Below are 14,519 nucleotides of genomic sequence, written 5' to 3'. Positions count from 1 at the left end.
GCCAGAGAAGACGGTGGATGGTTTTTTCTTTATATGTATTATTATTACTATTTCTTTCTTTCTATTATCCCTACTTCTTTTTTTTTATAATGAAATATTAACATTACCCACCTGTCATTTATCCCACAAAACTTGGAAGAATCCACCTCACCTTCACCTTCCACATGTCACATTCTCACAAGTCCCCAACTCCAAAGCCCCAATCCTTTTAAAAATTAAAATAACCCACCTCACCCCCATGTAACTTTAGCACACAGCCCCCCTCTCACCGGCGGTTTATTTTCATATTGTTTCCATTATCATAACCACATACAAAAACCCAACCATACACAAAAAAAAAAGCTCTCTATCCTTTTGCAACACTCATAATTCAAATAGAAGAGAGAAAAAGAAAAAAGTTTATGGAGAAGAAGAAGATGGGATTTGAAGAGACGGAGCTCCGGCTTGGTCTTCCCGGAAACAACAACATCGGAAGCAGTGAATTGGGTGAGGTTGCTGCTCGGAAACGAGGTTTTGCTGAAACTGTCAGCAGTGAGACCATTTCCAAGGTTGATCTCAAGCTCAATCTTTCTTCCAAAGAAACCGTTGGTGTCGGTGACGATGACCTTGTCGCCGATTCCAACCCTAGCAACAAAGACAAAGCTGTCCTCACCGCTGATCCAGCCAAACCCCCGGCTAAGTAAATTCAATTATGTCGTTTATTCAATGTGGTCGTTACAGCATGGAAAGGATTATTCGAAGTTAGATGGTAGTTATTATTTCAATCTCTTTGAATAATTTTCTCGTGTTTTTATGGATGTGTAGGGCACAAGTTGTGGGATGGCCACCCGTTCGTTCCTTCCGAAAGAACAACATGTTGGCGTTTGTGAAAGTAAGCATGGATGGCGCACCATATCTGCGTAAGGTGGACTTGAAGATGTACAAGAGCTACAAACAACTCTCTGATGCTCTTGCTGCCATGTTTGGTTCCTTCACCACCATTGGTAAAGCTCATATAATCAAGCAAAATTTTATGAGAATCATTCTAAAAAGAAAATTATTCACTCATCAGTTTGTTATAAACAACTGTTGTCTTAGAATTTTTTTCCAAGATGTAACTTTGACGAGGTTCTTATAATTTCTCATACATATTTGAACAAGAAAAACTAGTCTCATCAAATAAATTTATTTATTTATATTCTACTTATTCACTTTTTTGGTGACGTTTTGAATCCGGGTTTTGTTTATATTATTTGAGGTAACTGTGGATCTCAAGAAATGAAGGATTTCATGAATGAAAGTAAGTTGATGGATCTTTTAAGTGGCTCTGATTATGTTCCAACTTATGAAGACAAAGATGGTGATTGGATGCTTGTTGGAGATGTTCCGTGGGAGTAAGTTTTTAATATATTTTCATTTGAAAGCTATTAATTTTAATGTCTATACGTAACAAATTCATCATAAACCAATCTTTTAATTCCTCTATTTTGACAAAAATATAGGATGTTTGTTGAATCTTGCAAACGTCTACGTATCATGAAAGGAAAAGAGGCCATTGGACTTGGTATGTTTTTTCTTATCCTTGATCTTTTTCTTGTCTAAATTCTTCTCAATCTTAGAACAAGATATTGTATACATATAGATTCTCATGATAATATATCTTTTTATTTTTCAAATTATATAACTTGTGATTGAATTGTGGATACTATATATAGGTAGTTACAAACACAATGAATTTAGATGCATGAATAGTTTTCAGTTATTTCTTTTGTTTTAAAAAAATAAGGTAGTTGTGAGAATAGAAAACCTTTAAACTACCACTAGTCTTTTAAAAAAAATGGTTAGGAAGTACATCTTTTCTTTTCTTTTTTGGTTATTTTTTATCTTCACTTGTGAGCTCAAACTATAGAAAATGATATAGATCTTATGGAATAATGTTATGATATAAAAATGAGTGTTTGGATCTAAAAGCATAAGTTATTATAAGTTTGGGTATGTTAAATTACCATTTTAGGTCATTTTATAACTTGTGTATATTATAATTTGATTCTTATAGTTTGGTTAAATTATCTAAAATATCAATATATATTGGATCTTTATTAAATTCTAGTGTGACATAGGAAAAAAGAGTTTGTAACAAAGTCACCGACTCTAAGTACATAGTTTGTGTACGACCCACACTATTAACAAATTTGACTAATTTTTCATATCTACTTTCTCTCTAGGCTCTTGACTATATATATATATATATATAGTATTATTAGTGACAATGTTAACATTTGATATGATGAAGACTTTTGTTGAGGGATTTATTTGACTAATTTGTCTTAGAAACTTAGGAAAAATCGACGTTAGTTGTTTGAACAGAAATAGGTTTCTGTCGACACACATCAAGATGTGTGGACAGAAGCTCTATGGATATGGACTTACTCCCATGCAATCTATCCACAAAAAAAAAAAAGAAAAAAAAGAAAAAAAAAAGTGGTTGGTAGGTGTTATGTGTGAGCTTTTCTCAAGTAGGGTAAATTCAATCTTCTTAGTATAATCACTTCAAAAAAAACATTTATGGAAAATGTATTTAATATTCTAAATCATTCATTTCAGCACCAAGGGCTATGGAGAAATGCAAGAATAGAAGCTGAGCAATAAAAGCTAAAGTCATCTTCGTCAAAACTTGCAACTTCTCTCGATTCGATTTAGAGTCTTGACTTATCCTAATTATCGAAGCATCGATAATCTTGAAAAAGTTTAGATTTGAATAAAAGGATTTGAGAAAAGAATGCAGCAGGTTGTTTATTTGGATGTTGGATGTTACATATATATCATCGTCATTAAGTTGTAATACTTTTCTATATACCAAGATGTAAAAGTGGTAGTTTAATATTTGTCATACCATATACTTATTTTGTTTAAGTTCCAAGACATGGCTTGATTTGCCTAACAACCTTTGTTTAAGTATGGATGGATTTGGGTTTAAATAATATAAACTCCCCATGTTTGCTTGTAGTTATATATGTTATATTATTTGTTGATCTTTTTTTTATTAATTTATATAATAATTTCTCAATGATTGATTCTTGAAATTTCCTCTTACATATGATATGATATTATATTATATATATATATATTATATATATATATATATATATAATATATATAAATAAATAAAGTAATTTCAATGGTTGATATATAAAATAGAGTGAGAGGGCCAATAATTAAATGGAAATGTTCCATATGGATATGTAGCAATGGCATGTTGAGTATAGGGAACAAGATCATGTGGATGGTTGAAGAAGGCATTTATGTGGATGACCCATTTATGTTTTGAGTTTGTTGTTTATGTTATATAGTGAAATATGTCTCTATTTTTATGCCTAATAATGCAATGCCCTAAGCTTTTCAAATTTTGTTAAATAACACCATTTTAAGTACTCATCAAAAGAAAGAAAAAACCCTCAAACTTTGTGTATTAATCATACTTTTTAATTTCATGTGTGTCCCTCCTTTTGTCTCTCATCCACATGTGGATTGTGACTATGTGCGTTCGTGAACGATTAATTATGTGTGTCGCGTGTGTCCGTCTTTCAAGTGTCCTTGTATGTGTGACTTTTTTTTTTTTTTTCATTTTTCTTTATAAGTTTTGATTGAAGTTAATCATGGATCGTCATTATTTTTCAATAATTTCATCATTTTAAAAGTTCGAACTCTTTTCTATTTAATGATTTGGGATCAAATTCATTTTATTGTTTAAAATATAAAAAAAAATTTAAATTTTGATTTATAGTATAGTTTTGTATGTCACAGTGGACCAATAGCAACCCATTCTTTTCAATTCATGTTGGAGTTTTGGTTCAAATGGGTGAGCACCACAAATACCTGAATGTGATTCTTCTAAAGCCTTTGTTGATTCTTCTTTTCCTAGGCACTGTAGAAGAAGACCTTCATATGAGTGTCGATAAAGCGTGCCATCGTAATAAATAAATCACATAGCTCTTCTTTGTATCTCAGCTTGATGTCGAAGATCAACAAGAAGTTTTTCATGCTCTGATCCAGGTGGTCTATTATGGATTGACATCAATCTTCTTCATCAAATGTATACACATATATACATTGAATTTTTTTTTCTTTTTTTTTGTATTGACTTTCAATCGAGAGAACAATCCAAATACTCGTTAGTTTGATTTTAACCATCCATGAAAGACGAATAAGAAAATAATCTCGAGCATGTACTAATCCTTCCAAAGGTGTTTCAAAGATTTTCTTGTTCTTTTAATTGATACACATTATTCTTCTTCAAGTTACAATTATAATAAACAATGTGATTTTTTAATCCCTGTGATACATTTTAGGTTCAAATCCTATTTTTTATCTAAATTCTCCATGCATATTGTTCTATTTTTGGCCCATAAATTGAATCCTATTTTCGTATCTTACTTGTCTCTACCATTACGATTCCTGACTCCTTAACGAAATAACGATGCAACTTCTATATTTGAACGAAATAACCAAAAACTATTGCTAATTAATTCTATATATAAATATTTGACGTCAACACAAAAGTATAATCAACACATTTATCAAATAAACATCAAAATTAAAATTTGGTTTTCTCTCCAAAACTCAAATCTTTCATATCCCCTTCTTGATTTAATATACTTTTCAAATTGAAATCTCGAAGCTTAAGTAGAATAAAATAGAATTGACGTATTAATGTTAATAGACTCGTGACAATGTAAAACAAACTAAAAAGAATTAAATAATTAAATACAACTTAGGTAGAAAATAAACTCTCAGAAATCTCAATTAAATATTTTCACGTTAAAATGCTCATGTATTAAAGAAAAGGAAAGAACTAGGAAAAAGATTAAAGCAAAAAAGAACATCATAATGAATACCAAAATAACTTAGACTTGAGGTACTCAAAAAATTGTATCCGAACAAAATTACACCTAACATGAGTTGAGAAAGTAAAATAGAATGTCAATAGGTCAACTATCAAAATCTTGAAAAAACAAAGTAAATTTTTTAGTTTTCCTATAAAACATCAATTTACCATTTCATCTCTAACTAAAAATTTATATGTAAAAGACAATTTTGTAATTAATATTTTAAAATCCCTCCTATCACTAAATTTGATAAATTGAGTATAGATTCTCTAATTATCTCAACAACTACTAAATCCATTTTCAAATATAAAAAAATGAATTAAAATATTTATAAAATATAGTCAAATGTTAAATGTATCACTCATGAACACAACTAGACTTATGCCACTTTTTATCAATACTACTAAGATATTCATTCATGTATTTTTAGGTTAAAGTTGTTTTTTTTTCCTGAAATAATTGAGAATGAAAAAGATGAGAAAAGTGAAATTAGATCTCCTTAGATCTGAAATTCTTTAAATTATTGTACCAATATACATTTTTGGTTTTGTTTTTATCTCTCTAATAACCAAGACAAAAACCAAAGTTTGATTATTGAATGCTTTTTCACTTATGTATCAATAAAAAGAGCTAAGTTATTTGGCATATTGGGTATATAGTCTATACACATTAGGGGTATTAGATAGTGAAGAAATTTTGGAGAGGTTATTTTGTTATATAAAGTTTTGGAAGAAACTTTCAAAATGTAACACATCCAACTTATCAATATCCATGCTTTTAGAAATAATGAGTTTGAGTACATGTGTGCCTAAAACTCCTTAGATCATATCATAAATATTTAAATGAATTTACCTTTAAAATTCAAGCATGCCCAAACTTCACTCTCTTTTTCTCTCTTCCCAATTCCAATATCTGAACTTGAAAAGCATATTTAAATAGGGTCCAAGTTTAAAGCATATAACCTCCAACCCACCTTTTTGGCAATCCATGAAAAGGAATAGAGAAGTACTCAAATATATTGGCCCCCCAACAATGAAGTCATTGTACAAACTCTAGAATAAGAAGAAATCAATCTTTACCTTAATTGACATTTTCAAGAGATTTAGCAATTAGTAATGAAGAGGAAAAGGTAACCACCTCGGATTAACGAATTCATGATCCAAGTGTTGTGTTAATTGATTCAATGAGCCAAATCAACACCCTAAAGCATCTCTTAATTAAAATTCTCTATACTTGATTGCTTTGTTATAGTTGAGTTTAGGGTTAATAAAAGAATTAATAACCCAATTCCCAGATAACAATACTCAACCTTAGTCATTTTAAACTATATTATAGTTGAGGTTATAAAGTGATACATATTCAAATGTACTCACTGGTTCTCCATTTAATTGATGCATTGGTTAGTGGTTAGTTTCCACAATGGATTTGCTACATGCATCAGTTCATCATAGTTTCAAAAAACTCGGTCAAAAGAAAACTCTCGATCTCAAGAAGTTATTCAAGACTAAATATTGACTCAGTTGGATTAACTTTTTATGTAGTGCACTTAAAGACACTCATTTGAACACTTAATAAATCAATCCACGCCCTAAATATGGCCGATAATCATTGGGAGAAATCACCAAGTGAAGGCGACCTAGGATAATAAATCCTCCAAGTCCTGCACTAAACTCATTTTTAGAACATGAGGAATCTCTCAAATAACATGATTATAAATAATTATTATTCTTTATTTGAAAAAAAATGGACTTGTGAACCTTAAAAAAATGAAAAATATGGTTTTAGGGAAGTGGCAATGTTACATAGCGAAATGTTTAAACAGGCGAGGCACTCTGCCTCTAATAAAACCCCAAATGGGGTTGGCAGATGCACTTTGCCTTCATTGGCTAATTCACAGTGCTCAAATATAATCCGTGTACACCCAGAAGAAAATGCCAATCACAACTTCTGAATTGTCTAAGAAACAAGAATCTTACACTGATGGCTTCCGACCTTTCTTCGTTTCGTATAATTATCAGATGACTGTCAACACAAAAGAGAAAACGGGATCACTGTTAAATTTCTACTTAATTCAAAACCTAGAGGTTTGTATATTTGATCATTGGTGTGTATCGGTTTGGATATTGATTGGATTCATGAAGCCAAACATGTGAATTTATCAATTGAGAAAGAAATTATGTCACATCAATTTGAATATAGGACTTCTCTTTGTAAAGAAATTAGATTAATATGAGGGATGGAGAATTGAACCTACAAGAGATGGAGAATTGAACCTTTGATCTCAAGGTTAGCATTACACTAATTGAGCTAGACTCATTTTGGCTTTTCAACATGACTGCTTATGAAAATACTACTAAACTTGTTGATTACCAATAGCACACAGTTTAAGCTGAATGTGAAGGTATGGATATTATTATGTGTCTTAAGAATCACCTTTGTGTTTAGGCCGCTATACATATAACAAGTTCTGGCTTACCAGTGAATTAACAAGAGGTGGAACTCTAATACGTTTGGAGCCATCTGCCAAGCGTTTGCATGATAATAGGTTCTCCTCTGGTGCAGCAGCCTTATTAAGCTGAAATTGACAAGAAATCCATATTAACATCAGAATTCAAATCCTTATTTGAGCTATCTATCATGACATGGCCTGTTTCCACTCTTCCAGATAACTAATCCTCAAATTCAATAGGAGATTAATGTCGAGTAATCGATTTGTGTACCTGAGTTCGAATAGCTCCAACCAATAACTCCTCACAATCTGATGCATGCACATTTCGTAAACCAGGGCACTGAAGTAGCAATCTCTCTGGGAGAAGGCGTATATTCAATCATAAGATATATGGATTATAGACAGTTTCAAGAAGACTCAGTTAAGGGGTAAGAAAAAATAAATCACCTGGATGCAAATTTTTGCAAGAGTTCAGGTTCAGATCATCTAGTTGTGGGCAGTTAAGATATAGTGCCTGAATGTGAAGAACAGAATAAGAATGGAGAAAATAATGGCATATAGATTTGATAGCTAATGGCTAGAGAGTCTCACATCTAAACCAGAACAACCCCATAAACTCAGCTTTTTCAGGTTGTTGTGTTTAATGATCAGCTTTTGGTAAATAAGGTGAAACTTAGAATTGGGTGGTGGTTTTGATAACTTTTGATCACCAGAATCAGATGTAGAATCCGTAGCATTAGGGTCGCAAATAGTCATACCACAATCCATGAGTTCAAGAAGTGGCAATTCAGCCGTCGCAAATTGTATGCCACCTGAAGAGGAGTATGCAACTTCATCAGTAATTGTAAACCGGGAGCAGCATACTAAAAAGTTAATACAAAGAAGAAATTACACAATAGTCGGGTATAAAGATGAGTGATTACTTGAAGTGATATTAGGACAGAGGGCAAGGAGGAGTCTAGACAATGAATCTGGGAAAACATTGCAGATCATTCCTATGCCACTGTCACTGATGCTAGACCTGGAATCCAAATAAATGGTTGGTTCAGATGATCTTTTTATACTAATTATGGCATCAGAATCATAGAGATTTAACTTTTAAGTAAGCATTAACAAGAAAGAGATAATAAGTTCTCCAGCAATTCATTGCAAGATCGGTTATATCATTCATTCAAGCATGTGACCCTTGACAAACATTGACGCCTTGCATCAATCTATTCGGCATTTCCTAGATTAATCTCAAAAGTACAATGCTGTGTGAGATTAGTAAAAAAATATATACCCGCTAAGATCAAGCAACTCCAAGTTTGGATAGCTTGAAGCAATAGAAGCAACTGACGCATCGGTGATGTCAGCTCCAAGAACAAGTGAAAGCATCCGCAATCCCCTGATCAGTGCAAAAACAAAAGAAAAATGTACAATAAATATTTATGAAAACAAAGGGTCTACCCTGAACATTCAAGAAAGAACGAAAGTTTACTCGGCACAAGCTCATTGCAATACTAAATTAGTACTAGTAGCACAAACCTCAATTGTGCAGCTGTGAGTGCAAGTACTACAGCATGTGAAAGACGGAAAGATGAAATATGTATGTTTTGTAATCTTGGGCAACCCCTTCCCATGCCATCAACCATTGCAACAAGATCAGTGCTATCATTCTCTTGACGAGAAAACTCCAATGAAATCTCCTTCAAATTAGGGCAACTGAAAGCCTGTCAAAATAGCAAATGAATGAGCAAACTTACTTTTCCAACAGAGGTAATTATTATAAGAGATAAAAAGACGAGATATAACCATCTTAGAGAGCGAGCAAAGATCAGAAAGCCAAAGTGTGCCAAGACTTGATGAACAGAGGGAAAAACTCCCCAAACTAGAACAACCTTCCATCTTAAAACTCTTAAGACAGCGTTTATCGGCAACAAATCGACCAAGTTCACCACTGTGCATTAAAAATGAAATGAAATGGCCAAACATCAGTCATTGGAACACATTTTCTGTTATGACTGTCATTATTCTTCTCAACATAACAATTTTATATGGTCAATTATATTCACAGATCAACAGATAAAATTACCCTGTGATACGATTTATCGATAATTGAGACTTAGTGATCTCCAGAACTTCAAGATTAGGACACGAGAACGCAATGCAAGCCAACATCATTGAATCCAAGTCACTGCTACATCAAGAAATTCACTGTTAAAACAATCACACCTTCCAGCTTGAACTATGGTAAATCACTAGAATTCCATAGGTATCTTATTTTTAAAGGATAAACAGAATTTTGCGAGCTAACTAGTAGTTACAAGCTAAATTTAGGGGGAAATTGTTGAACAAGAACAACAAAGTCAACCCCATCTTAAGACAGTCATCAACTTTTACCACGGAATAAAAAGATTGGATCCTCACTTCCCCATTTCATCACAGATCAAAGCTCAAATCGTTTCATCTAACTAATTTATGTCACATTTAGTTCAACAGCATCCGGATCCAGTTCATTATTCGCATTTCAATTAAAGTCATTATCAGATTAACTCATCAGAACCAGATCTTCAACTAAACCAATAGATCTAAACCGTCCGATCAAAAACCCTAACCTTTCCAATCTAAGCGAGAGTGTCACAAGTCCAGAACACTTCTGCAGCAACGAACCAACAAATCCAACCTGAGCCCTAGGCGGAACTCTCAATCTCAACATCTCCGCCGCTCTCCAAATCTTCCTCGTCGTCTCTCTCCACCCCTTACAAACCCTCGCCGCCGCTAAAATCCCAGTCGGCGGAAGCCTCCTCAAAACCTCCCAAAGACATGTAGCCGGCAAACATCCAGAGGAGTCCGGATCGATATCAGGGTAATCAAACACCGGTTCGGCCTCCTCAATATCGTCAAGATCAGAGTGAAAGCCGCTACGGAGATCGTCGGCCTCGTCAAATGAGAGAGCCCGACGAAGGTGAGAGTGAGAGGCTGGGTCAATAGTAGAACCGCGAGCGGAATTGGTAGAATCGGTGGTGGGAGTAGAAGTGATAGCAGTGACGGTGGTGGTGGTAGAGGAAGAATTGAGGTTACAGACGTGGCCTTTCTTGGGGAGACCACACCGACCGCAGTTGTAGCTACCACGCTTCTTGCCGCGTTTGAGGTCGGAGTTGGAGACGGTGGGGGCGGAGGATTGAGGGTGGTGGAAGCGATCCATGGCGGCGGAGAGGGGATTTGGAAGAGAAGAATGAGAGAGTAAAAAGAAGGGTTAAAGGGATAAAAGAGAGAGAGGAAAGACGCGGGAGAAAGGGTTGGATTTCGCGCGTTTATTTTAAAAGAATTCAGGGAAAAATAGAATTTATAGGTGGAGCGTATTTGGGTTGAAATTACGCAATTGCCCATTCCCGTTGATTTCGATGAGTTGGAATTTCGTGAAATAAAAAAGAAAAAAAAACATGTGACAACACGGATTGGATTCTTCTTTCTTTTTTTATTATATGCTTTTCTATTCCCTAAAATCTATCCGTTACTATTTACTTTCTTTTTTTTTCTTTTTTCTTTTTTTCTTTTTTTCTTTTTTTCTTTTTTACACATTCTATTACATTTTAAACAATAATTAATTAATATAATAAATATTTTATTTAAATTTTATTTCCTTCTATTCTAAATTGATATATTTTACAAAATCTATCTTCTCTCCTTTTCTTCTTTTACTTTGTCTTTTTTGGCTTTAGTTTATAAATTATGAGGTTTCCTTTGTTTTCCATCCTTCCAATATTTTTTTAAATGTATGTATTTTGTTTTTTTATGTTAGAAAATAATTGTTACATTATACATACATAATTTAAACTTTTGTCATTGATTTATGAGACTTTAATGCATACTCATGGTAGTATATTAATGTGAGTATTTCCTATTATATCATTTATTGGTTAAAGAAAAATAAAAGTGAGGATGAAAATAATTTTCAATCTACAAAATTGAATGAATTTAAAATTTTAAAGATTGAAATGAGTTTTTTTAGTTAACTTTTATTAATTATTTTGAAGGAAAAAGTCTAAATAAGTTTTTAAAAATGAATTCAAATTTAGTACGTGTGATTTTGAATTGAGAAGGTTCGTCAAAACAGATTAGGTATCTATGTATGCCATTTATTTTTTAAAATATTAATTATAATATTTTATGCAGAAAAAATAATAATAAAAGGTAAAGGTAGTTTTTAAGTAAAGTTTTAGCAATTATAGTAAAATATCTATAAGTTCATAAATAACCCGAGTATAATAAGAAAACATTTAGTGATAAAAAAAATATACTAATAAAATGTTCAAACATACATTTTTAGTTAATTCAACTAGGTTACGTTTTACACGTATTAAGATTTTATTATGTTTATGTTTATGGTAACTCTTTCACACAACTTTTAATTATGAAAGTTTAGCGATTATATTTCAATAAAGTTTTCATCCCAAAAAATAGAATGTCAGAGACGTTAATTTAATTATGTTCCTAAATAAAATATTTCTTCTTGTCCATCCCTTCTTATTTAGGTCCAAGTTAGTTTAAATATTTTATGTTAGTTTGCATCATTTTAGTTAGTTTAAACATTTTGTAGTTGAGTTATGGTAGTTTTTTCTCTTTTTTTATCTATTTAATTTTGTAGTTAGATTTGAATTTTTTTTTCTTGTTTTTAACTTATAATCTTTTAATTAAAGAGGTACGTTTTAACAAGTCGAATAATACTTAAGTTGGTAATATATATATGTTCTTTTTTTATCATTCAAATATTTTATGGAATGAGTTTTGATGTGATTTGTTGGTTGAGTTCATTGCAAGCTTTATAAATATGGTAATATGAGTCAAAAGTAAAGAGGGGAATATATTGCATCTTTGATTTGTGTATGGTAATAGAATTTGAAGTGGAATCCTATGTTCAAAAGACAATATATATACATATATATGGAAAAGAATCAAGCTGTCAATAAAATGAGCCAAAGTGTATTAAAAACAATAACCATCTTAATGAGAAAAAAGTGGTTAGCTATAGGCATAGTTTTGGGATAGAAATTCAAGACCATATAATCTTGAAGTAGTTGGAAGAAATTGACAAATTATTTGAGCTCATTTAAGTTAATTGAAGAGTGTGAATTTTTAATTTTAGGTTACATTTAGGGTCCCTTAATCTAATAACCTTTAATAAAAAATGACAATGGAGACTAAAAATATAAAAATATTCTAAAAAAGATTAATTGAAAAAGTAATCAACTGACAATAATTCAAATATATAAAATAAATTAAATAAAGAAAACAAAAGAAATAAATCACGCATTGAACATTAAAACATACTAAGCACGCAAGAAAATTAAGGCAACAAGACGCTATTTGATCATCACCGAGAACATTAAGGCTTCGTCGATTGAAAACATGAGCTTGAAAGGATTTGGCAAAGTTGGACGATATTAAAATATTGGCCATAGTATAATATTGTGATAACTTTTACTATATATATATTCTATTTCATCCTACTTTGAGAGACCTTTTGAAGCGAAATAACACTCATATTTTTATTTATACACATTCTCAAGAGTTTAAGGAGACTTTTGAAAACAATGAAAAATATTCAAAACTCGTGAATATGGAGATTATAGCAACAACAAGAACTGACATGTGACAAATGATTTTTTTATCCTTCCTTTTTATTGTAGGTTTTGTTATCGACTTCTTCTTTCACGAGTTTAAATTTTGTATATCAATGAGCATATGGGGCTAAACAAACTCTTTACCTTGATTGAATGTTTTTACTTCATTTACATTGTTCTTATGTGTTCAATGCTTAAATCTAAGTTTACACTTGAGATAGGAAATTTAAACTATAACTTAATTATATAATTGAATAGTCTTTTCATATGAGAACGACTAGTGTCTCTTTACATGTTAAAAGAAGAGTTTTTAATGTCATGCATGTTAAAAACTATATATTTTTATGTTTTTGCTACGTTTCCATTTCTATCTATCTCTCAATTTATTTAGCCAAGAAAATCGTGTTATTATCTTGTATAATTGTAAGTGAACTAGAACACCAACATAATAGGAAGACTACGTTCTTCACTATATCACTGTATTAACATTTAACATCAATTTCTATTCCTCTTTCACCTCTTATTTCTGAGTCTACACTTCCTACTTGACAAAATTCAAGTCTTTGTATGTCTATACACCTGGAATTCAACTCACTGAACACTTAACTTTTTAATGATCTCGATTGAAATTGGCCTGAGATCACTCTAAGATTATCAATTAACCCTTTTCTATCCCAGTCTCGACTGACACAGTTTCGAGATCCTTCAAAACTCAAATTTCCTCTTTTACCAATGATCTTAGCTGGACTTGTCCCTGAGATGGCCCGAGATCTTCTTAGTCTTGCTTTTCTTCTTTCAATTTTTGTCGAATTCTCGGCTATTAAATTGCCCAAAATCTCACTAATTTCCTCTCTTTCCTTCAAATCTCGGTCCACCAGAATTGTCTCGAGATTACACTTGACTACTCGAGATTCAACTCTAGAACCCTTTTGTTCTTCATTTCAGTTTGCCACCCAGGCCTCGAGATTCCTTATGTTCTAACACGGGTTTTACAGGAAGAAAAAATAATTTAGAACATTCTCATCTCTAAGAAAACTAATGCAACAAACTAAAAGTCGTCTTTGAGTAACCACTTATTTCAAGCTAGAAGAAAGAGTCATCTAAAAATCTACACACAAAAAAACTTGTCCACTCTAAGATATTTAAAGAAAACATTATTACACTAAAATTAACATTTTAAAGAAGAGTTCACTTTGGATATGAGGCCAAAGCCTCAATCTCCTTAGCTACAAATAAAACGACCAACCCAATTGATCAAGTTGGCAACCTCACTCGAGTCGAACAAGACAATCAAAAGGAAAGGAGGATCAATTTCCACACATCTCTGTTAAAACCTTAATCTCAAGAAGGGCAGAAGCAAATCAACAAAATTCAAAGGTCACAAACAACCCACCTAGGGATTAAACAAACACATGTGAAGAAAAACTCACCAATAATTTTTCACATTTGATTTCATTCTCATAATAAAAACAAACATAAGAACTTGTCATAAAGTAAAAGCATTGCTTCCTTCAAATTTCCGTAAAGACTTTGAGAAAGGAAGCGATAATGTCATGTCGCGGCTCAACGGCAACATTGAGGGGTAGTTTGGGAAATGAG

The 14,519-nt window shown here is 32.1% G+C and overlaps 2 protein-coding genes across 2 annotated transcripts; one reads left to right on the top strand and one right to left on the bottom strand.

Annotated features, from left to right (window-relative positions):
* The first annotated feature begins 269 nt into the window (after positions 1-269).
* On the top strand, positions 270-2,983 carry LOC101218948 (auxin-induced protein AUX28-like). The gene is given in 5 exon segments (NM_001280733.1): positions 270-679; positions 805-983; positions 1,238-1,373; positions 1,482-1,543; positions 2,584-2,983. Coding segments are annotated over 5 exon segments (693 nt in total). The 5' UTR covers positions 270-401; the 3' UTR covers positions 2,622-2,983.
* Positions 2,984-6,571: 3,588 nt separating this feature from the next.
* LOC101218483 (F-box/LRR-repeat protein 17) lies at positions 6,572-10,619 on the bottom strand. Its single transcript, XM_004146907.3, has 11 exons — positions 9,912-10,619; positions 9,389-9,490; positions 9,109-9,253; positions 8,842-9,026; positions 8,597-8,701; positions 8,238-8,335; positions 7,906-8,126; positions 7,762-7,828; positions 7,586-7,671; positions 7,342-7,440; positions 6,572-6,887 (listed from the first exon to the last, which is right to left on the bottom strand). Exons 1-11 carry the CDS (start codon positions 10,499-10,501, stop codon positions 6,822-6,824), a joined length of 1,764 nt encoding a protein of 587 aa, XP_004146955.2. The 5' UTR covers positions 10,502-10,619; the 3' UTR covers positions 6,572-6,821.
* Positions 10,620-14,519: the final 3,900 nt, after the last annotated feature.

The sequence above is a fragment of the Cucumis sativus genome, chromosome 7 (genome assembly GCF_000004075.3).
Source record: "Cucumis sativus cultivar 9930 chromosome 7, Cucumber_9930_V3, whole genome shotgun sequence".
Taxonomy (NCBI): domain Eukaryota; kingdom Viridiplantae; phylum Streptophyta; class Magnoliopsida; order Cucurbitales; family Cucurbitaceae; genus Cucumis; species Cucumis sativus.
Note: the sequence above shows the minus strand (reverse complement) of the source record. Positions and strands in the feature narration are given on the sequence as shown.